This window comes from Telmatherina bonti (assembly GCF_933228915.1).
Source record: "Telmatherina bonti genome assembly, chromosome: 15".
NCBI classification, from domain to species: Eukaryota; Metazoa; Chordata; class Actinopteri; order Atheriniformes; family Telmatherinidae; genus Telmatherina; species Telmatherina bonti.
Window position 1 is genome coordinate 12471752 of NC_136613.1, and position 24115 is coordinate 12495866.

General features: G+C 40.7%; 1 protein-coding gene across 1 annotated transcript in view; it reads right to left on the minus strand.

Annotated features, from left to right (window-relative positions):
• The window catches only part of plekhm3 (pleckstrin homology domain containing, family M, member 3), a gene marked incomplete at both ends in the record, with an annotated part of 40090 nt that extends 17006 nt beyond the window's left edge, over positions 1 to 23084 (minus strand). The window contains 4 exons of the mRNA XM_079253914.1: positions 435 to 628; positions 2249 to 2394; positions 13783 to 14892; positions 22562 to 23084. Of these exons, the coding sequence (XP_079110040.1) occupies positions 435 to 628; positions 2249 to 2394; positions 13783 to 14892; positions 22562 to 23084 (1973 nt within the window). The remainder of the gene's footprint in view (positions 1 to 434; positions 629 to 2248; positions 2395 to 13782; positions 14893 to 22561) is intronic.
• Positions 23085 to 24115: the final 1031 nt, after the last annotated feature.

Below are 24115 nucleotides of genomic sequence, written 5' to 3' on the forward strand. Positions count from 1 at the left end.
TTAATTTCCCTTTTTCATTCAGTTTCTACACTGCTTAGTCCAATTCTAGGCAGTGGGGAAGCTGGAGCTTATCCCAGCAACTAGCAGCCAGTCCATCACATGACCAGCACCATAGAACAACCAACCAGTCAAGCTCACATTTGCTCCAAGGGAGAATTTAGAGAGATCAATTAACCTAACATGCATGTGTTTGGCTGGTAGGAGGAAGCTGGAGTACCCGAAGGGAGCTCAGGCCAACCACTAAGCCACCGTGCAGCCATTAAAAAAGTACTTATCTCTTATCTTACATTGTAACAGTGTTCATACAAAGCCAGTTCAGAAAAAGCTGCTGAGTTAGGCGGATCACACTGAATCTTTTCTTTTTAACCGATCCTGTCTTGACAGTGAATCAGGTGGGAAAAAGGTGCTGTGGAAACCAAAGAGAACTCTTATACCTTCGTCTGAGGTCCTCAGCAACGGTTGCTCTGCAGCTGAACAGGTAGGCCCGCAGCGACTGAAGCTGCTGACGGAGACGCAACACAGTGCTCAGAGCTTCACAGTGTTCATACAGGCAGGGGTTGAGCTGCTGGATGTCCAGCAGTGGCTCCTCATACACAAACTCCAGAAACTCCTTGGCCTGTTTAGACACCTAAAGAAATATGCAAAAGTTCCTGTTCAGATCAATGCACCAAGAAGTGAGGGATAATGTCTGTCGATGGTAAAGCCTTCACATCGTCCATTCATTTCTGATAATGGACACCTCAAAGGGCATTATGCCGCTTGTACCATGGTCACTTACGAAAGATATATTAATCAATTATTAAGATGTTAGTGTTGGTTTTTACCATTAAATTTGTAACCTTTTCACAAAAAGTAGCTGAGTGGGCTATTTAATATCTTTGCCAAGTCAACCAGGTCTCAGCTCAGTCGGCCGCAGCTGTTATGTTAGACCTAACGAGTGGAGTGAAGTGAGATGATTGCTTAACATTATGCTACGTGATACAAAGTATGATTTCAGAGGGCTATCACTGCTTGCATGTGTCCAGAGGATGAGAATCAAAGAATCAAAGTCTACAGATAATTTCCTAAATTGTTTTATTCTGATCATTAAATGTGTCTCAAACAAGCAAGTCCATCCTAAATTGTTTTTATAGATATTATCCACTATTCACCTTGTGTCAGACAGAGAGACAAGTGACAAACTATTTAAAACTAAATGCAACATTTGATAAGAGATACTGGTATGTCCATCACAGTGGCATTTGATTGATAAAGATTTGACGTTTGTGGGCCTTGACCACTGCTGGTCGGGACGACAAAATGTTTCTCCATTCTCGTCTCCCCTGGACTGACGGAGCCCAATAAGCCTGCAGGCTGCTTTTACAGCGACGCCCCGTCCCGTCACAGACGTGACCTGGTGTGTCTCCAGCCTGGCCTCTGAGCGTCGACCCCACAGCTGTATGTATGTTCTGAGTTTCTGTTGCCACGGTTGATAAATAGCGTTTGCAGCAACGCTATAATTTCGAACAATTAAGCTATTTAACCAGAACTTTTTTTATTGATGTCCCACAATACATTTTAAGGGACACCCTTTACCCAATCAGAATAGAATATTTACCCAGACCACTACAGATAATCCCCTTATAATTGTTATTTCCTGTTTGTAATGGATCATTTGAGCTTTTGAAGCCTACAGTTTTATATATAGTAAAGAAAAAGAATCCAATGTACTCATGTGTGGGCTACGAAGGTGTCGAATTTTCTCTACCATTAGATAGAGCTCACAAGGTTTCTAGGTGAGGGCTGCATTCCACTTAGAAGTTCTGCTCGTATGCATGTTGTACTGTTCCCCATAATGCACAAATAAATTAGTGGAATGCGACCCTCTAAAATACAGCTGACATTTGTACCATGTAAAGTTTAAGTTGTTCTCTCTCTTTTACTTTTTCTCTGTCTCTCTCTACAGGGTGTTTTCTCTTCTTTTTGGTTTCTTTCTACTCCTCTTCTATCCTCCTATCCTCTCAGGTCCGGTCCAGCAGTATAAACTGTAATACCAACAATTATACAACATAAATAGAAAAATAAAACAAGAATCCAGAATAGCAAAGGGATCATTATATCTATAAAGCTCCCCTTGGCACAGTAAATTTGTTCAGCAGAATACAACATCCAGACCATCATTCTGCTTGCTTACATCCTGGACAAGACAAAAAAAAAAAAAAGTAAAGTTTAAGTTGTGTTGTAATGATGTTTCAACCTGTTTTCCCACCTTGTGCTTACTGGTGTCCCAGTTGTGCAGCAAGCGTGCTGGGATGAGGAAAGAGTTGTCCTGATGGCAGCTCTGGCAGTAGTACCAGCCGCTGTAGTAACAGACCTTTGCCTTGCCTCTAGATAGGCCGATTGGACGCTGACAGCCTGAGGAGAAAGTCACTGGGTTAGCCAGTGTGTGCTTACACCTTGTTAATAAACATATGTGAACCAACACGATAATCTAAAGTGTCTGACTATATCTGCTATCGTGAGGAAACACAGTCTTCTCAAACTCAACACCTTGCATATCACCGACTGAAGGCTTCAGTAAAAAGATCCATATCTGCAACTTATGTTTGTTCAAAGGCTTATTGGCTTTGAAGTATTGCACAAGTCAGCTCTTGATGGCAGCAGAAGAACCTGGATCAGGATGACACAAACGCTGTGGAGCAAATAACTTGGTGTTAATAAGTCTTAGATTATAGCTCCTCACTAAATTCCACACTAATCCAGCCTGGTAAGGCAGCAGATAATGAAAAGAGATTGAAGTTCAAAAGGAATTCTTACCCAGGGAACGCAATTGGTTATATTTTGACAAAAAAAAAGGAACTCCCATCTACTATCTACTAAACTCCAGCCCTGCAATGACAAAGTGAGTTGCAGCTAGATGAATTAGTGTGTGCAACATACTTTTAAAATGCTTTTAAAAGTTCAATTCTTTCTGAGATGCAGCAGACATGATTTTAGGTCCAGGCCTTGTCATTTGACATGCGTCAACCTTTTCTGCTTGTTTCCCTTTCTTAAGAATAACTTCGTGACCGCCATTCCTCCGCTGAGACCGCTTCTGATAAGATTTTCGTTGCTTCTTCTCCAGTCATTTCTGATGGAACTTGTGCAAAGAGGCAAAAATCACTGCCCTCCTCGAGCCAAGCGGCATGCAACATTCATGCCTGCAAAATTTCGGCCTCGTTCATGCAGACGTGCATACGAAGGCTCTCAACGCTTTTAAGTAAATTGAAAAATGTTCAACTTGTGTCGCCGTTGCGTTTTGAGATCTGAAATCAAATGATGATATTGACTAGGATGTTTGCTTGTTTTTAAAACAGGATGAACCCTGGGTTCTTTTTTGTCTTCCGTAAAGTAGAGCAAACAACAAGATTTCTGTCAGTTCGAGCAAAATCTCCTGACTCGTTACGTCCCGCGTGTTATGTTTCATCTTGGTGGCGATGAATTTTGTCGCTCTTTGTGTGTCGAGCCCACTACAGATACATTTCTCAGACCCTGAGTCAGATCTTTGATGGATTTCACTTCTTATAACAACACAGCACACAATGCTGACATGTGACAAGTTTTTAGCCAGGAGCTTTTGAGGAATACTCTTGTTGGCCTCAGTCAAACTGGATTATCTTTGACATTTTGGTAGATGCAGCTGATGTAATGGGAGCAAATGATGCCTCTGTAACAATCTGATAAAAACAAAGTCCCTAAAGATGCCATTTATAACTGTTCTTTGACAAATTGTCTAATATTTGCCAGTATTAAAGTTCCAATGATTAAATGAGTAAATCTCTGCAAACACACCATTTATTTGGAGTCCAAATAAAGGGAACACTTGGCTGGTGAAGAATAAATGAAGATACATAGCACATAGCACAGCTCATAAATCCTCATAAGTATCCATTCAGGAGAGCGTTTCTACTTTGTGTGCATCAGTTATGTTCAGTTCATCTTTGCTAAAAATCTACATGCCAAATTCATCTCAAGCAATCTCTAGATAGCAGTCTTTTTTTTTTTTTTTTTTGTAGTCACAACACAGCAGCCTCAAATAAGAAAGAGCTTTTGTAGATCTAAAAGACCAACAGATCCACTGCTCTATTCAGCCTGATAGCTTCCCCACTCTGCTTTGTCTTCCAGTTCCTTTAAAGTTTGTTCTTCACCCAAACACCCGGACGTGCTCCATGATCACACACACCCAAACAGCTGAGCGCTGAAACGCTGCAACAGGTGTCCCTTATCCACACCATCTAAGGGAACACTAAGCCTGGAGGAAAACAGCGAATGAAGAGAAGTCAAGTAGAAACCAAATGGGAGATTTTTATCTAGTTTTCATTTGGAATTTTTTTTCACAGGCTTGACCAAACAAAAAAAAAAAAAAAAAAAAAGGACGAAAAGATATAAATAAAGGGTGGCATGTGTCGGCACGTTCGTCCATCCGAGAAATAACAGGGTGAAAAAGAGGAAATGGAAATAAAAACAAGTGAGAGAAAGAACTTGCATAGAAGCCTAGAGATCAAACAAGATGAAGGCAGACAATAAAGAGAAATTCTACCAGCTACGTTTCTATCACTGACTGTGATCTGATGTCTGAGCAGCTCACACAATGGTGTAATCAGCTTTCAGAGCTGAATGCCGTCTTTATCTAACAATAAGGAAAAATAAGCCATGTTGGAGTTCAGTGCAGACACACACACTGAAATGTGGACTGAGCTACTGCTCAAAACATAAATCATTTGAAGTTTTTAGTTAAAATGTAGATTTTATTCTGACATCATTGGTCAAAACCTCTTTTCTAAAATAATGATGAAGTTCACCAATAATCTGATAAAACAGATTATCAGAGTGAACCTCTGTGGGCGTCCTGCATTGAGGTGACGCCACCATAGCAGCAGCGTCTTTAGGTCTTGTGGTTTGTGAGTTGAGGTATGTGTATGTGTCAGGCTTGTTCAGGCACATCCTTCCATGCCCAGTTTGGAAGCAGGTCAATGCTTTTGGCCATTGTACTGGGAGTTACTATCAAGGAGTACTACTGTCACAAGGAGGAGGATGTCTGTACCATCATGATCTGCCTCATCCTTACAACAGCTAGACGGACGGGTTTCAGTTATCAAACCAATGCAGATGAACTGCGCATAGAACAGTTAGCTTGGTTTGCTCTCATCACAAAAAGAGTGATGAAGCAGCTGGCGTGACAAACACAGAACAGACACTGCACCGTGTCAACCATTGTTCCTCTGAAACAGGAAATGCCTGTTGGAATTGGAGTAAACCTTTGAAAGGACTCCACCCGGTGGATTTTACTAGCTGATATCAGCCCGACAACCACCTTTAGATCCAGAACAAGAAACTGAAATACAACACTGTAGCCTACGCTTGAGTGTGAGAGCACATTTCACCACCGTCAGCTATGCAGGCCCCAACGAAAGCTACTGAAGATCCAGCTTAAAAGACTGACAACAACACCAACACAACGAATAGGAAGCCCACAACTCAAGACTGTCCCACAAATTTCCAAACCTCCCCTTTAAAGGCAGAGTATGTAAGATTTCAAGGTGATTCTTTCCACCACCAGGTGGCAAACACCAGGTCGTGAGCAAAACCACAAAACTGCTACTTCCAAAAACGACCACAGGTTGGCAGTAATGAGCAAAACTCACCCCTCACCCCTCCTCCTTGCCAGCTCCAATGAGGGCAGGAATCGCTTGTGAGCTGTAGCTCAGAGCCGCTCTGCAATAAATGGGCTTTTACTCACCCTACTGGTAGAAAAAAGGTACTTTTCTTTTTACTGGTCAGAAAACATTCAAGAAGGGTCTTTGTTATTAATTAAACTTGTAATTTAATAACGCATCAAAAATGGACTGACTGGAACCTACATGTTTAAAAAACGATCTAATTATGATTGTAGTTATTTTTTAAGTTAATTTATTTTGAAAATCTTACATACTCTACCTTTAAATGGCAGTGAAGCAGAAAGACAGACAGATGCGTATTTGCAAAACACCAGCACAGAACAGCTCCGGAGGCACGTTAAAGTCCTTTAATTTCTCTTGTAAAAGCTGGATTTATGCGTCGATTACATGACGGACACCTTGGATACCTTACCAATCCTTAAGAAACTATGCTTTCTCAAAATATTAACACTGAATCGCAGCATGGGTTGACATCTGAGTGAATCCTACACTTTCAGACATTTTTGATGTACAATCAAAAACTTTATTTAAAAACCCAAGTGCCAAACTAATCAATATATACTATCAGAATCCATTTCCAAAACTTTTAAAAGTATACCTGCTTCGCCTAGTCTGAATCCATGGCTTGTAGACACCAGGAGAAAGAAAACAGCTTATCTTAACTCAGGGTCTCCAATGAAAACCATATGTGTAACTCACATCTGATGATCTCATGCTGTTGTTTGGGGTGGATGCTCTTTGAAAAGGAGAAACCACAGTCCACTGGTTGGGAAGCAGAAGGCTGAGGGAATGGTTAGCAGTCAGAAACACTGTCACTTCGAGGAAGCAGCTGACCACCATACTGGCTTTCGGGCCAACTGCGGCTTCAAATTTGGCCTGCTGCTGTAGGTACCGCAGGAACAAAGACTCAGACTTAAGAAGCCCAAAAAACATTTGCAAACTGAAAAACAACCTTTAACCTTAACCCCAAATTCTATATCATGAGTGAAAAAGGAGAACACACCCACGCATACAAACACATGGTGGCAAAGCTATGTCCACCACCGCAGAGGCACTCTGAAGGTCCTCTGCACAGTATGCTGGGAAACCTCGCAGAAATACACACAAGGGAAGAAACACAGAGTTCACCTATCAAATAATGATATGATCTGGATTAAATCCTCAACAAGCACTAAAACAACCCCAAAACAGAAAAAGTAGCATGCAGTTAAAACCAAATGTTTATACTTTCTATAAAAAGACAAACTTCTTTTCTCTGTGTACAAGGCTGAATCGGACTAAAAATTCTCCTGTTTTACATCAGTTAGGATTACCAAAATGATCAAATTTTCCTAAATAAGGGTTGGGCTGTGTGTGTGTGTGTGTGTAGGTAACATGCATGTGTGTTTTTAAGTGTGAAACTATTTTGTATGTTGTTAAGCACTTTGATATTCCTTCCGTGAAAAGTGCTATACAAATAAAGTTTGATTGATTGATAAATATCCCAATAATAACCGGATATTTGAACAGAAACTTTTCATTTTGAGTCAGGCATTTACTTTCATAAAGATTACCCAGAAAGCCCAGATGGTAATGTCATTGCTTTGGAAACTTCTGTCAGGTTAAGTAAGGATTAAACAGCGAGGAGTCATGCATTACACAGTTTTAATGCACAACACGGCGTCTAGAACACCATGATGGGTAGCCGTGTAATGCATGGCTCCTTCTTGTTGTATGCGTTTTCATCATGGTCCCACACAGTAAACATTTTATGACAAATATTTTTTTTTCTTACAAAACTTGGTAAATATGTTGAAGTATATGAACCATTTTATGTCATCCTCAAGTAGTTTTTATGCTAAATAACCGTTGTCAAGCTACAGCGCTTTTCTCTCAAAGCCAGCTTATCTGAACCAGTTGATCAACACGTTGCTATGGTGACGCTTGTAACTGAGTGATATTACAGTGATTTAACTGGCTGAACTTAAGGTTTTAACTGTAAATAATAATTCATCGTGCTCATTGTAAGAATTATTATCAGTTAAAAAAAGGCAGCAAAAAACTCAAAGAATACTTTTTATGTTTGAGCAACTATGTATAGTTTCAGCAGTTTTTATTTAAAAAAAAATCCTACATCATCAGCAGAGTTACAACTGCATTTTCTACTTGTCTCTGATCTTTTATGCGTCTTTCTGGGATGAAGAGAAAGAGGGACAGAGAGAAAGATGAATGGGAATTCAAACCTAGCTCAAAGGTCCACCGATTGTACCGCGGCTCTCTGTAGTGAGAGAGGGTCACTTTGACCCGCTCACACTGAGAGGGAGAGACATAGACATACAGATGGAGAGAGAGAGAGATGACATCGGGGCAAAAAAAGAGGACGCGCGCTTTCATCTGCCCGCCGCTGGTTCAAACCACCACACCTCTGACAGGACTCTGCTCTGTGTGTGTGTGTGTGTGTGTGTGTGTGTGTGTGTGTATGTGTGTGTGTGTGTGTGTGTGTGTGTGTGTTATGTACATGTGCGAATTAAAACTGAAAAGACAAGGGAAGCTCGAGCTTTGATGTTTCTCATTCACACCAACCAAACACTCAAATGAAAATGTGAACAAATAGGGAGTGCTATGAGTAAGATAGTGTGTGTGTCTATGTGCGCATGTGTGTGTGTTAGTAAGAAACTGTCCATCTTTTGATGTGAATCTAGCTCTTATTTCTTCAGTTCCCTCATAACTTCTGAATCCCACTTCACCAAAACCCCTCCCCCAACTCGTCCAATAGCCTCACATGGTCCGTCAGGGGCCTGAGAACGTGCTCCAATGTAGCAACAGGGGCCACCAACCCTGGGGACACACTGCACAAATGTGTCCATACGAGTGTGTCTGTGTCTGTGTGGGGAGAGATTGTGGGGCAATGGGGAGTCACAGTCTTCAAACGAACACCATTTCCTTCAAAAGGAATCTAAAATGCAGCTGTTTCCATATGTAATTAGATGCATTTATTTAGCATTTTTATGTTAAATAACCAATCTCTCAGTATGTACATGGTTGGAGGTGGCGTATGCATATGCAAAGGGAGGACTTGAAACAAGTTCAAAGAAGTATCAGCGGAAACTATGGATGCATGCAAAGCATTTGGGAACACAATCGCAGCCAAGAGATCTTGCTTCGGGTGGTGTCTCCTTTATACGGTCCGATTTTCCTTAGAAACAAGTGGGGGGAATGAATATTTCTGTTTAACTAGGCTTCTGAGGTTTTGATGGCCAATATAATGTTGATTAAATTAATGATAAAAAGTTTCTAAAAATGCTCATGAAACTTAAATAACAGTTAAAACTATGTTGTTGATAAAAAAAAAAAAAAATGAAGGCCATTGTTGTGTTTGGTTCGAAAGTGAAGCAGGAACATTTGGGGAACTTGTAGAACAGGTGGTGCAAAACTACAAACTAAAGTGGCTTTTTTTGGGGGCGCACCTGAACCGTCTGCACTACAACTTCTACTTGCTGTCCTTCACTTGAGCAGAGTTGGCATATGCAGAGATAATAATCACATATTGGATGATAGGAGTTTAGAAATGCAGCTGCATCATTTAGAGGGACAATTGCTACGTTTATATGGGAGTTTTAATTCCTGTTTAATTCCAAGTAAAAGTCAATTCCACTTTAAACCACTTTAAAACCACTTAAAACCACTTTAATTCAAATTCAAACTTAATTCTGATGTAAGTGGCTGGTTTATTCACATTTTAATACCAAACTATTTAATTCCTCTGTCATGTAAACTTTAATTCCGCTCTAAGTTAATTCCGGTATTCTGCGCGTGCTCATCACCTTGTCCTGTTCTGATGACGCATGTTGTTTTGCCTCCCGTGTTCGGTGGTCTATCTTTCTTCTCCTTCTTAGTTGCTGCAAAAAGTAGTATGCTCATGTTGAGCTGGTACTTTAAATTTACAATGAAAATAGTGGCGAAACTGGTACTTATTATGTAGTTTTTATAAGTTACGACGGAAAAGACGAGAAGCAGGGAGCCAACTTTGTTTCCGGTATACGTCATACGTCGTATGCACCCTTTGTCCAATCAGAACGCTTGTCAACCCTCCGCTCTAAAGAGGAATTAAGTGAGGACATGAATCATGTAAACCTCCATTCGGATTTATTATTTTCATGTAAACCATTAGGAGAATACGTTAATTGCGAATGATTTATTTCCGAGTGATTAATTCAGATTTTAACAAAAAACATCATGTAACCGTAGCTATTCATATCCATTCTGAAGGTGTTTTTTTTTTCCTTTGATTTTTCTTTTTTTCGGTATAAAACTTTTTTCATCTGTGTTATGTGCCATTTTTGTTCTTTCTTCACATGATATACTGATATTTAAACATCTTAACATATCTCATAAGTGTTGTCTTATGGAGCCACAATAAGGACACAAGTTTTGAAATCTGTAGTTTTGTAATTTGTCTCTCCATATTTGAAACAGGTATTTAAAAAACAGGTATAAACCAAACAAGCAAGAATAGATTCTTTAAGTTCAAGAAAATACAAGTAAATATTTTATGTGAGACAAAACTGAGATATGAAATTTACAAATACTTTCCGTTTTTATGGTTGCAGAATTTATCCTTATGTAAATTTAGTTTGTATACGGTTTCAACTATGGAAATACAAGTTACAATAGTTCTGTTCCTAACTTTGCATCACGTTTATTTACTGTGACTTCAAAAGTATTCAGATAGACCTTGTTGTTGTGGATATATACTCGTGTCCTAATGTGTATGCACATTTTAAGCACAGGTCTAAAAATCAGGCAAAAGGCTCAAAGTATTCATGTTAAAGTAAAGGATGATAGGAAAAATGTCCTCTGACAAATAAATAAATAAAACATTCAGGCTGGCATTGTTCAGTTTTCGTCTTATTTACCCAGTGGTGCTTATGACAGTGTCTTAAAGACCTTTACTCTGTTCAGTACCAAATAATTCAACTGTGATAAAGAAACTGTTCAAGTAAGTAAACTATTCAAAACAGATGAAAAGAAACTGAAATAATGAAGAAAAAAAGGTGGAAGAAATATTTTAAATCCTTATCCTAGTGGAGTTTAAGCAAATATTAAGAATGACTTTCTCAAATAAGCGTTTGTAAAACAACTATGAATCTATGAGAAGACATTAAACCTCTACAAAACCTTGTGAGATAAAAAAAAAACCTACTTAAATTTAAATGGTTTAAGACACTTTTAGTGGCTGCTAACCAACACTGCAGGAAGTTGAGAAGGGATACTGTCAAATAAATGAGGGGGGTAGCAGGAGAAAAGGAGGCATAGAGAGGAAAAAAGCTACGAGGATGAATGAACTGGTGAAAGGAAAAAAAGAAAGAAAGGCAGGACACAAGGGAAAGAAATGCAGTGAGTGAGCAGAGGTGTGTTCTGTATAGAAAAAGCATGTATCCAGCTGTCACGTTCATCCAGCTCTACTCTGAAACCCTCCCAAAAAAAAAAAAAAAAAAGAACTATGCTTCAGCTGACCACTGTAGCATCCCCAGGCTGCTTTCACTCGCTCTCATTCATTCATTAATTCATCCATTTTTCCTCTTTGCCGGTGCTTTAAGCCCACCAATTATCATCAGTTGGCCCCAGACGGCCTCAATCCTTGCTCCTGTTTCAGCTGTCCTTTCAAACAGTCCTGCATTAATAAGCCAGTTGTTACAAATAAAAAAAGAGGTGAGCTGTGATTATTCAAAGCCCTCCTCAGAGAGGGCGTGAGGAAACCTACATTTCACACCCAGGGAGTGTAGAAGCACCGCCTACTGTTTATGGGGCTGTCCAAAGATCTGGTCGGAAGGCTAAAGCCTGTTACATACTCCACGAGAAGCGAGAACTTTTTTTCTTGTTCTCGAGGCTCCGAGAAGAAAATGACGTCATTTTGTTCTCGCGGACGTGTTTGAGGACACTTCTTGACACACCGGCCTGGCAGAACTTTTTTCTTGCGGGGCTGCGAGAAGTATCGTGTGATTGGTCGGACATTGGAGGTGGGCGTGATTAACACATGCATGAAGCATGAAGCGGAGTTGCTGCTTCCGTGTGTTTGCTGTTGCCGGCAAAACGGATTGTTTTGATAAAAACAGCTTATCGAGGTGGTGAGAAAGTACGAACGTTTTTACATGTGGCAATAAAACACTCAGACCCAGCCGTGTGCACAACCCGCGGACGAAGCTGCTCGTTAAATATGAAACTAGAAACTCGGAGAGCGGAAACCTCCACAAAGCACAATGTTTAAGAATCCTTTTTAAACATTCCTGGATCCAAACGGTGATCCTGATCACCACCAGAATTTAATCAGTTCTTCTTTTTTACATTTGCAACAACTCTTGAAATATTTATAAAATCCCTCCGTAACCTTTTAAGTTATCTTAAGCAAAAAGACGCCGGGGAAAACAACCTCCGCGGCGGAGGTAACAACCGGGTTCATTGCACATAATGCAGACATCTGCCCCCCGCAGTGACCCCTCCCAGCTGCAGACGTGCTTCTCGTGTAGTATGTATGGACCTGCCGAACAAGACGTTTTTTCTTGTTCTTGCAGCCTCGAGAACAAGAACTCAGTTCTTGCTTCTCATGGAGTATGTTACAGGCTTAATAAGAGCGCTAATGAAGGAGGCAAAGGGTGCAAGAAAACAGCCAATAAAGTGAGAGAAACAGGTAGAATACTAGCAGCAAATCAAATGCACTGAACTGTTTATCATCAGTGTGCTTAACACGATAATAGCAGGTTTGACAGTTTGCTGGCCTTAAACACAAAGTTCATTTTAACCCTTTCATGCATGAACTAATAAAAAGCAATGCAACATTTTTAAATACAGTATTTTACCTCTACAGACATATGCAATGATATATTCTTTACTAGTGATGCTTATAATTTATCCTGATTTACTATTCATTTATTGTAGTCTATAAAATATTTATAAAATAATATATAATCATAATTATGTTATGCAAATCTTCTATAAAATATGGCTGTATCATTTCCTATTTATTGCAAAGGCAAACAGTTGTACGATCATTTCCTCTCAGCTTGATAACAACAATTTCTGGAATTCAAACATTGAACCATCTTCTCTCCGTCTCCTGGTAAAACACGATCATAAAATACCAGTATTGACTGAATTGTTGGGTTTCCGGTCAATAAAAAGTTGATTTTAAGGTTTCATTGCTGATTTTTAAAGCTTTAAATGGTCTGAGTGAATCCCATTAAGAGGAACTTAGATGTCCTGATTTTCAAACTGGAATACGAATCTTGACTAATCATGTGCTCTTTAATGTGCCAGGCATGCAAGAAAAGAGGAAGGTAAAGATCAACATGAATAATTTCTCATGCGTTACCAACACTGTGTGAGGCACATAGACCGTAAATGAAAGATGGACGGGTCCTCCGGCGGTTAAAACCGAAGTGCATAAAACAGCAGTTCCCTCTTCATCCACTAGGGGCTGCAAAACAGAGCAAATCCCCATAGACTCCCATGTTAAAAAGACCAACTTCACAGCAGAAATAAACATGTTTACAGTCTGGTTCAAAAATTCATTTTTGGTTTAATAGGTCAGATTTATCTTCATGACAACTGTGGGGGGAGTAAATTTTTTTCTAACTCGCTCGTTTTAAAGTAATTTAATCTCGAAATTAGGCATATTTAGTGACGTGTCCTTTTGATACGTACCCAATCTCCCGCTTCAAGTAAGACGAATGTAGAACAACCGCGGTTTTTAGACAGTTAACAACGTGAATTAGCTTTAGCTCGCTTACCTCCGTTAGCTGGTTAGCTCCAGGTTAGCACGGTTAGTTCTTAGCTACAGAAAGTTTGGAGTTTGTTCGATGTCAATCATCCACCATGACGCTCACAGCCCCCCCTCTCAGCTCCACCTCTTTGCCCATATTTATATTTTCCGGACGAGACGACATGCGTGCCCCTGCCATGATGGCGATGGTAGGAACCGCCCACCGAGCTTCAATTCAGCTCTTTAGAAACCTATGGGTGACGTCACGGAGGCTCCGTCCATCTTTCTATGTACAGTCTATGGTGAGGCAGCATGTGTGTGCAGAGTGTGTTTGTATCAGCTACTCACCTGCACACCTGAAGCTCTGAGCTGTAAGCCCCTTCTCCACAGCCAGGCAGGTGAGAATACTGAGAAAACTAGTGGTGACTGATTGTCGCTTGGCTCTCTGGGCTTCCCTTTGCCTCCTGTCCCTGGATGGCTTAGATCTCACCAGAACTCCCTGAAGGCCTGGAGGTCCTTCACTTGGTTCCTTCCATTCTTCTTGTGTAGACCTGTGTGCTTCTGCTGCCTCACGCAGAGCCTCCACCCATTCCTGAGCCTTCAGCCGATCGTCTGCGCGAAGTTTGAGTATCGTCTTGGGGAAAACGGCCTGGAAAATTTCACCGTTTTCGTTCCGGGGCTCGCTGTTCTCTAGGTTCTGATCCTGTTCTACTGCCAAGCAGGATGCAAGGGAGTACTGGAGGACAGGCTGAGACGCAGAACCGCAACCTTCAGCTGGGAACGCCTGGAGAGTAGATCTGGTCAGGACAAAGGTGAAGGGGCGCCAGTTGTTCTGATCGATCATCTGGTGAAGCATACCAGCTCTGAGGACATCCTGACAGCGCTGAGAGAACAGAGGCAGGGTGGTGGGTCTGCTCAGGACACCAGTAGGAGGCTGAAGGGAGAGCGAGGCCTCCATTGATGTAGGGGTGTCGCTGTCGCCATCGGGTCTGGTGTCGAGCCCAGATGGAGAAGGTGATGAAGAAGGCGACATGGGCGCGGGAAATTTAGCGATCTTTTGGTTTTCCACTTCGCTCTTATGCTGCCGGTTTTCCTGCCTCACAGGTCTTGTCGCCTGCACCTTCTCCCACATCAGACGTCTCCATTCCATGGCTTCCCATTGGTTGGCCGCTCTCAGCTGGAGGCGCGTGCTGTTGAAGAACACAGCCTGGAGCGTGCGTTGGTCGGCAGACTGGCTGATCTGACTGGGCTGGCTGCAAGGTGCTGGTGAGATGACGCTCTGGCAGTGTGACAGCGAGTAGGCAGTGCCCAGCTGGCGGTTGGCGCTGCTGTCCAGAGTGTAGAGTCGGAGCTCGCAAGGCGTCAACTCGATGTAGCAGGGTGCCCAACGGCCTCGGGGCCACTCGCGCTGCTCCATCTCACCCTGCTTCACCACGCTGCTACTGCTGCTTTTATCGGCTGGACAGAAACACAAAAGAAGAGAAATTAGAACGAGATGATTCATGTATGAGTGGTCGGCATCATCTGTTGGATGAACTCCTTCCCACAAACTGGACAGTTACCGTCTCTGTGGGCACAAATAATATTCTTTACAGTGTATGAAAACTTTGAAACAAGCTAACCTTAACTCTAACCTTATGCTTGCAGTTTGCATGTAAAGAGTAAACGATCCAACCATTTTTTACAGTAGAGATTTAACTGCATTAGTAGATCTCTGGACTGAATGGAAACTTATCATTAAGCAATCATTCAATTCAAATCCAGTCCAAAAAGAGAAAAAAGAATGAGTAAAAGCACATTAATTTACATGAGTACATGCAGGGCGAACAGTATGACTCAATTTAAACAAACCATCCCTACAGGATACCCCACTCCGATATAAAATTAAAAGCATGCACCTGTCATTGGTTGTCAGCTAAACAAAAAACATGTCTGACAGCCAAGGCAGATGCATTTTACAATGAATTACATGGCTGGAAACCAATTGGATCTTAAGGAGGGAAATAAAAGTAAATTAAGGTCAGTAAACATCTGAATTCACACAACTACAGAGTGAACAACATAAAGACTTCCTGTAACTTAACAAAGTCAAATATAATTACAATATGTAAGAAAAGAAAGAAACGCTCGTCTTTCCGAATTTGAAGCTGGGTTTCCATCACACAAAACCAAGAATATTGCAATATTTTACTAGACCTTTCCTTTACTAGAAACACCTACATTTAGAAAAACATTTTCACTTTTTTTTTTTTTTTTTTTTTTTTTACACTCTCATGAGGTGGTTTTTCAGTTGTTTGAAAATATATGTATATCGCATATTTGCACTATATCGTCTTCTAAGTTGAACAGGTTCTTCCTCTGCTCATGTTCCACCTATTAAATTTGACTTGGTGGCTTTTGTAGAAACATCACACCCACAGCCTGACGAAGGGACTAAAATACAACATGCAGATTTTATATCTGCTGAAAGCCTCCACCCACAATGTTCCCACTAAAAAGAGAAACAGAAAGAACTACCTGCCACACAAGTTGACCAACAAATTTTACGTGATGAAAATAGAGAGTTAGGAGAACCGTTAGATCTAAAAGTGAGACTAGTTAAGATAAAGGGCTGCATTTAGTCATATAAAGCTGTTAATTGTGTGTTATATCAAATGGGTCATCAGTCATTCTCTACATGAGAGTCTTGCAAGTTGTTTGAAATTACATAAATAAGGATGATAAAGTAGGTTTTGGTGGATTATGTTAACAGCTGTGACTAAAGACCTACATATCAAATATTCTCTTCTTACACTGACATGGAGCTAAATATTTTGAAAAAGCCCAACACTACCTTTGTTTCTGGACACCCATTAATAAGAATACTAAATATGAGGCTTGAAAATTATCAGGCTTCACAATAAGGGCTGGGATATATGTGCAGTGTATGTTTGCGTAAACTGCAGTGTTTAGCGTCTGTGTGTATACTTGCTGCAAACAACGCAGGCAAGCTGCAGCCAAGACATTCAATACTGGAGATCACCGCTAGGGGGCAGTCCAAAGCACAAGTAGTCTGAACAAGTGGAAAGGTCAATCTTCCGGTAACGTTTTTATTTTTGCGGCATTTACATAAACAACATCGGCAGGTTGACGCTGTAGTTAAAACTGTTTTCTTTAATTTAAGGCTGATTGGCAAATTAAAGCCTTATCTTCCTAAACCTGCCCTCGAAAAAGTCATTAACCTGCTCATTATGTCACGGTTGGATAATTGTAACTCTCCATTTTGGCATTGGCATTGTTAACTTTGCACCGACCGCAGCTTGCCCAAAACGCTGCGGCTCGATTACTGACAGGAACGTGACGTTATGATCATATCATCCCCCGTGCTCACTTCTCTGCACTGGCTTCCAGTTAGTTTTAGGACCCAGTACAAGATTTTATTGATTGTTTTTAAAGCCTTAAATGGTTTGGCTTCCTCGTATCTGGCAGAGTTGTTACATCAACACGCTCCAGCCAGGACTCTTAGGTCCTCTTCTCAATTTTTACTTCAGGTCCCATTGGCAAGATTAAAATCCATGGGTGATAGAGCCTTTTCTGTTGTCGCTCCTAAACTATGGAATAACCTTCCCCTTCACATCAGAGCGGCTTAATCTGTCTCTGATTTTAGGTCTGTCCTTAAAACCTACTTTTTTGCGCTGGCATGTGGTCAGACCTGAGCTTTTTCTCGTGTGTTTTAATTTACTTTTATTTTAGATTTTTGTTTTGTGTCCAGATTTTATTTATTTTTTAATGTGCAGTGTTTATTTTTATTTTGTGGAGTGTTGTTGTTTGTTGTTTTATTGTTCAGCACTTTGGGCGCCTGCTGCTGTAGAAATGTGCTATATAAATAAATTTGAACTTGAACAGTTTACTAATCTGTTGTTAACTGTTAGGCATGAGTATTTGCCACTGTAACCATTATACAAATGCAGGTAGTTGTAAACAAGGTTCAAGAAGCGCTCTTCAAACTATTCCTTTACTTCCAATCTCATTTTCATGCTTTAGTTTGCATGAGTGCTACTAGCGCTCAAGTCAAAATAGCATCTTGCACACATGACACATCACCTAGCGTCACCACATGTCAACGCGTGCAGCCTACGTGTCAAACATACAGTGAGGACACGTGGGTGCCATTATATGTATGCGGACGCGTTGTCAGCAGCAAGTATATCCCAGGCCTGAGAAGATAAAGAGGTTTTTGGTGGATTCAGTTTGCCGCTGTAACAAACCACCTACATGCCCAAAATCAGCTTTTCTCACTGACATGATGCCAAATTAGAGTTTTTAACATGGCTTTAATAATAACTTTGCTATTTATCCATTAATGCATTAAAAATGAATGTGTCCATCCATCCATTTTCTGCAGCCTTTTCCAACATCGGGTCGAGGGGACAGCAGCCTAAGCAGGGTGGCCCAGACTTTCCTCTCCTCAGCCACATTAGCCAACTCATCAGGGGAGATCTCAAGGCATTCCCAGCACAACCAAGAGATATAATCCCTCCAGTGCACATTTATTTCTTCACATTAAGTCCTTAATTGTAACAGTGGTAATAAAAATCCTAAATTTATTTAATAAATGTAGGGTATATATTTTTTAAATTATCTAGAAATCTTCAAATCTATCTTAGGACACCAGTGGAGGTTCAGACCCCCGGTTTAGGAATGGTTCATACAGAGCTCAAAAGACATAAAAACTTAAAGAATGGACTATTTATGTATCATAGTTGTATATAGAGTGTCTACAGTTGAACATAGGGATCTATTTATAATGCGGCCATATTACCAATACACTTGAAAAAAACTTTCTTAGATTATTTTTAAAACCCATTTAAAGCCTTAATATGAGTGTATTTTAACTGGTAAACCCAACAGAGTGCTTACTAGAAAGCTGGATCTGTGCAGAATGAATAACAATCACAGTTGTAAGGAACCCCTGAACCAATCTGACAAACTGATTTAATTGCGACGCCCAGCCGTACGCAGCCTAATTGGCAGCTATTGCATTTTGTTTCTTTAATGTGCTCCATCACTCACCTGGAAAATAAAGGGAAAAGCTAAACTCAGTCACAGCTCTTGTTAATTTAAGGGTGGCGCGTGCATTGTCTCATCAATCTTATCAAAACAGCAGCAGACACGGTGTCACCGCAGGTCACGCACTATGCATGTTAAAAAAACCTTTTGCAAAAGGAACAAATGAATATGCAAATAAGTTTAACTAAAATCAGGTCCAGCTGATTGGCAGTCTTCACGCTTGGGAGGGTTGAGAGGAAAATTAGGCATTGTGGTGGGTGAGGAAAGCTGCTTTGTTAAATTAGCCTTCCCGTCTACCTGGTGAGTAAATGTCTAATAAACACATGCAAGCGTTGAACCATAATTAATACTTCATTCCCCATGTTGACAACCAACTCTCCACCGTTCAAACTACAACTTAATAAATCAATTTGTTTTACAACAGACTTTTTGCTTCCTGAATATTAAACCGCTAAAGGAAACAACAGTCAGCAGCTAAACATGATACGAGAAGAACAAATGAACTTTCAGATGCATGGAAGCATGTTAGTCTGACCAAAACTGTACAAAATTATCTACATTAGTCCACATTCACCTTTGATATTTCTCCAAGTGTCAAAATTGAGCAAGGAAAAGAGAAGGTGTATGCGTTACAACACCTGCTCGACCAAAGCACAAAAAAAAAAAAAAAAAGTCATGAAAATGACTGAAGTGAGTGTATGTGTGATGTGTAAATGCATGAAGCACCATGCAACATGGAAATGAAGAGTAACTGATGCATGTTGGGTTAACCGGTGACTCTAAAATCTCTCTAGGAATGAGTGTGAGCCTGAACAGTTGTTTGTTCCTCTATGTTGGCCCTGTGACAGACTGGCAACCTGTCCAGGATCCTCCTTGTCTCCAGCTTGCTAACTGCTGGGACAGGTTCCAGGCCCCCATGATCCTTAACTGCACGAAGCAATATAGAGGAATGAATAATTACGTTGTTAAATTGTAATTTTGATTAAAAAACAATTAATCATTCAGTCTTACATAATCGTCACACTCCATAATGTCAAGAAAAGTAAATAAACTAGGAAAAAGTTTAACTTTTGTGGAGCTTGACATGACCTGTAGCTTTTCTTTTCTCCAAATTGTGCCTCATTTTTTCTATTATTTCCATTTTATCTATTATTTTTTCTTCCAATTACGCTCAACGTTTAGCTTTTGTACATTACATGTTGATAAAAAATGACTATTTTACAAACCCACTTCTCTGTTCAACACTGCTTTTAGAGAAGGTTGGAACAAAAAAAACATTATGGAACTTCAACAACAGCTTCATCCTGTTGCATATATGTATACCTATTCTAAAATACAGAGATTATCTTTCCAATTACCATGTAAACATCCCCAGCTGCCACTAATGGAAAGGCAAACAGGCCCCCTTTTTGTAATTTATGTGAATAAAGAGACGTAACGAGACCGAGCCAAATCACTTTGCCTTCTGCTTATTACCGTCCTTTTCCTACTTCTCTTCTTTCAATACACATCAAGCCAAACTAAACAGCCCCGATGTCTTTTCACACATATGCTAATACTAAATAATCCTGCCCGTATCAGGGGCCGGGTAATTGGGTTGCCTCTTCTCTCGCCTCATTTGAGTCCATTTGCTGACAGGATTACAGGCTATTATCCCTCAGGATCCCTTAGGATCTCCTTAGGCCTTCAGATAGCCAAAACACACAAACAAATGCACTATTTGTGTGTGTGTGTGAGTGAGTGAGTGAGTGAGTGAGTGAGTGAGTGAGTGAGTGAGTGAGTGAGAGAGAGAGAGAGAGAGAGAGAGAGAGAGAGAGAGAGAGAGAGAGAGAGAGAGAGAGAAAGAGTGTGAGGGTGTGTGTTTGTTGGGCTCTCTGCCTGAATACGGACCGTCACAGCACAGCTGTGTCATTTTAAGTTATCATCATCTTCTATCATTATTGCTTTCTCTGAGGATGCTTCAACCTAAGCACAGCACACGCCCCGATCTGCAGCACAAATAGTCCCGGGCTTCATTCCTCCCAAAGCCTCTTAAAGCTGGAGAAAGCTTTTCGCTGAATGGACAGTTGATAAGAGCAGAGGAGGACGAGGGGGAGGTGTGGATGCCTCTTACAGGTAAGGGCCAGACCTTCTGGCTAAAATTAGGAATACTTCAGGTTCAATGATTTGGTCACCAGAGGGCATGACATCATTCTCAACGAGTCAAAGCAACTCTCCATGGCACAAATTAGGCAAATTCAACGTAATGAAAGGGTCAATCCACCCAGATGAGAAAATGTATGCAAAGAATAAAAACTAAAAAAAAAAAAGTGTCTGGTTTGAAAACCACTGATTGCAAACACATGCCAGGGTCAAAAATAAACTATATGATAAGTGAACGTAACAGTTTAGGTACCAAACCAATTAGATGTTTGAAAAGCAAAAAAAAAAAAAAACCTGAAAAGACCACTTTTGCCAAATTTTAAAATTAATTTTTTTAAAAATATTGTTTTGTAATTATTGTTTTGTGTTTTTTTATAGAATTTTTCATTCATTCATTTTATTTTAATTATTTATTTATTTCTACTATTCATTTTTAATATTTTTATGTATGCATTTATTTATTTATTTATTTATTGCCAAAAAGCCCAAAAGGTTGACTTTGGAAATGAGCTTTAAGTGCATTTTGCCATCATGCATCATTTAAAGGTTTACTTCTAGCATATAAACTGACTTTGCAATGGGAGAGTGTGTGGCAGCGGCTTTGTTTAAGCCACCGAGCTTTCACTTTCACAACCACCACCAAAGCAAAACAAAAGGTACTTCAGCCCTGAAAGAAAAAGAGAAACCAAAACCACAAAGGTATAGGATGACCTCCTACATGCAAGCAGGGATAATGTGAGTTTAGGCTGCATTAACATGACTCCGTTCAACCTCTTTTACTGTACCAGTTAAAGGCCTCAATTCCACGCTTAACATCTTATACAAACACAGAACCACACATGATATATTTAGTAGAAAAAGAAAGTCTTACTATTTAACACATAAAGATTACAGAAGTCATAAAATAGCACAAAAATAATATTCTTATTTCAAACCAACCAAATTGTATATGTATAAAAACACTTTGATTATGGTTATCAGAAATTTGGCACAAAAATATAAACAATTTCTATTCTGGATAGAAATGGTTGCTGCTTAAAGGGGTCAAACAGGAGGTCAGCCAAAACAAAACGTCTAAAACGGCCGATTTCTAATTAAAACATCTGTAGCGATCAATATTCAGCTTGTTTAATGGAATCGTATTAATAGGATATCATCAACCCACTGACCGATTGATCTGGTGTGTCCTGATTGGCTATGGTTACATAACGTTTTTTAATTCAGAAATAATAATTCCGAATCAAATAATTCGGAATTAATGTAATCTCCTACGAGCTTACATGAAAATCATAACTCCGAATGAAGGTTTACATGAAATACGTCCTCACTTAATTCCTCCGGTTGGGTAGGGTTTTGATTGAACAAAGGGTGCATACGACATATGACGTGTACCGGAAATGAACAAAGTTGGCTCTCTGCTTTTCGTCTTTTCAGTCGTAACTTGTAAAAACTACATAACAAGTACCAGTTTCACCGCTATTTTTATTATAAATTTTAAGTACCAGCTCAACACGAGCATACTACTTCACCTTTTGGCAGCAACTAAGAAGGAGAAGAAAGATAGACCACCGAACACGGGAGGCAAAACAACGCGTGTCATTGGAACAGGACAAGGTAATGAGCATGCGCAGAACGACCGGAGTTAATTTAGAGCGGAATTAAAGTTTACATGACAGAGGAATTAAATAGTTTGGAATTAAGATGCGAATAAACCAGCCACTTACATTGCAGTCTAATTCCGAATAGAAATTTGCATCAGGAAATAAGTGTTTACATGGTCGTTTTTCATCAGTTAACTTTGTTCAACAATCAACAAGTTAATTTCAACAATTAACTTTGTTATATAAGCTAACGAGCTCATGCAAAGACCAGCAGACAAATAATGAATTAATGCTGATTACAGGCCAACATACACCGTGTTTGCATTCAAACTCACCTTCTTGCTGGTGGTTGAGGATCATGTTTTTCAGCGTGTTGCAGTCCACCGCTGGCAGCCCGTTGTCCGTGTAGGCAGACGGACGGTAGTTAACGTCCGATCTGGATCGGTTGTGTCCCTTTTTGAAAACCGAGTTGGAGGAGTTGCTGCCGGTGTTGCTGGTGCACTCCTTTGAATGAGCTGCCAGGTCGTTGGTAGAACGTGCTCTGCTTCTCTTGCCATGCCTCAAACCCACCCCCAATCCCAGCACGCTGAAGTTGTCGGCCCAGGCCAGGCCAAGAGGCCCCACCTCTGTCTGCTCTCCGGCCAGCAGCCCCCATACACCGCTGGAGCTCAGCTTCCCCAACGCAGCACTGGACACGTCCGCCAGCTGCTTTGGCTGCCTGGAAGGCTGGTGGTTGCTTGTTTGAGCTTGGCTCGGACCTTGGCCTTGCATCCTATCCACGCAGTGGATGAAGTCCTCTGTGGCCTCCAGAGCCGGGCTGATATCACCCACCACATCAAGCTGCTCGAGACCCTCCATGGTTGCACCAGGATGGGCCAGAAATCTCACAACTGCTCAGTTTTCCAAAATAAAAAGAAAAACCCAGCTAGCAGCATCCACATGTCCGATAAGCAAAGGTAGCAGCTGTTTGGAGAAATGCAATTCAAGCCATCAGCTATGCTGGCGAGATACGAGGAGGCAAGAGGAGGAAATCCACAAATTTAGCAAGTACCTATCCTCAGCAAAGTCCTCCTCTCCACTTCAGGTTTTCTTCGGGTTGAGAATTTTCGTTTTCAGCGACGTTCATCAAGCTCTTGTAGGGAAAAGTCTGCTTTTTCTCGATGGAAGCGGAGCAGCAAAGGCTTCATGCCAGAACTTAACAGCACTGATGCTGGCAGGGATGCGAAACCCAATCCAGCACGAAGCCAGAAAATCTCATGCTGGGGAAGAAAAAGCCCCAACGTTTAGCTCAGTCTGGACAGCTCTGAGGCTGAAGTCGGAAATCAGCTGACTGCTTTGTCATTCATAGTCTCCTGGCCAAATTACACAGTTGTAAGGTCATCAGATGAAGGCTGTTTCTGGCTTCACTGTAAGAAAGAAGAGAAAAAGAGGAAGTTGTAAAGGGGAAGCATGAAAACAGAATCACAGCTGACTGTAAGAATAAATTGATGCATTGCCACTAAAAACCACCCGTCATTCCAGGTGCTTTTGTTAATTTAATCAGTCTGTTCAGATATGAAAGTTAGATTTAAGGATATCTCAGCTTCCACTTCAAACTACCTACCAATCAACCGAACCTTGAACACACTGAGCTTGACAGATTCCTCCTCACCAAACAAAAGTGATCGTCCTCTTGCTCATGTCTCGATGAAATAATGCTCGACTTCCCTTTCCGCTGCTCATCGCTGGACTGAGCACAGAAGAATCAGGCCTGGGTGGGGTTCCCATCCATCTGCCTGACCGCCCATCTGTTCCGATCCCTCCACTCCATCTACTATATCTAAACACTACTTTCTTTCTCATTAGTGCCGTCTCGCTCTCATTGATTTTCTTCTCCTCCACTGCTCAGT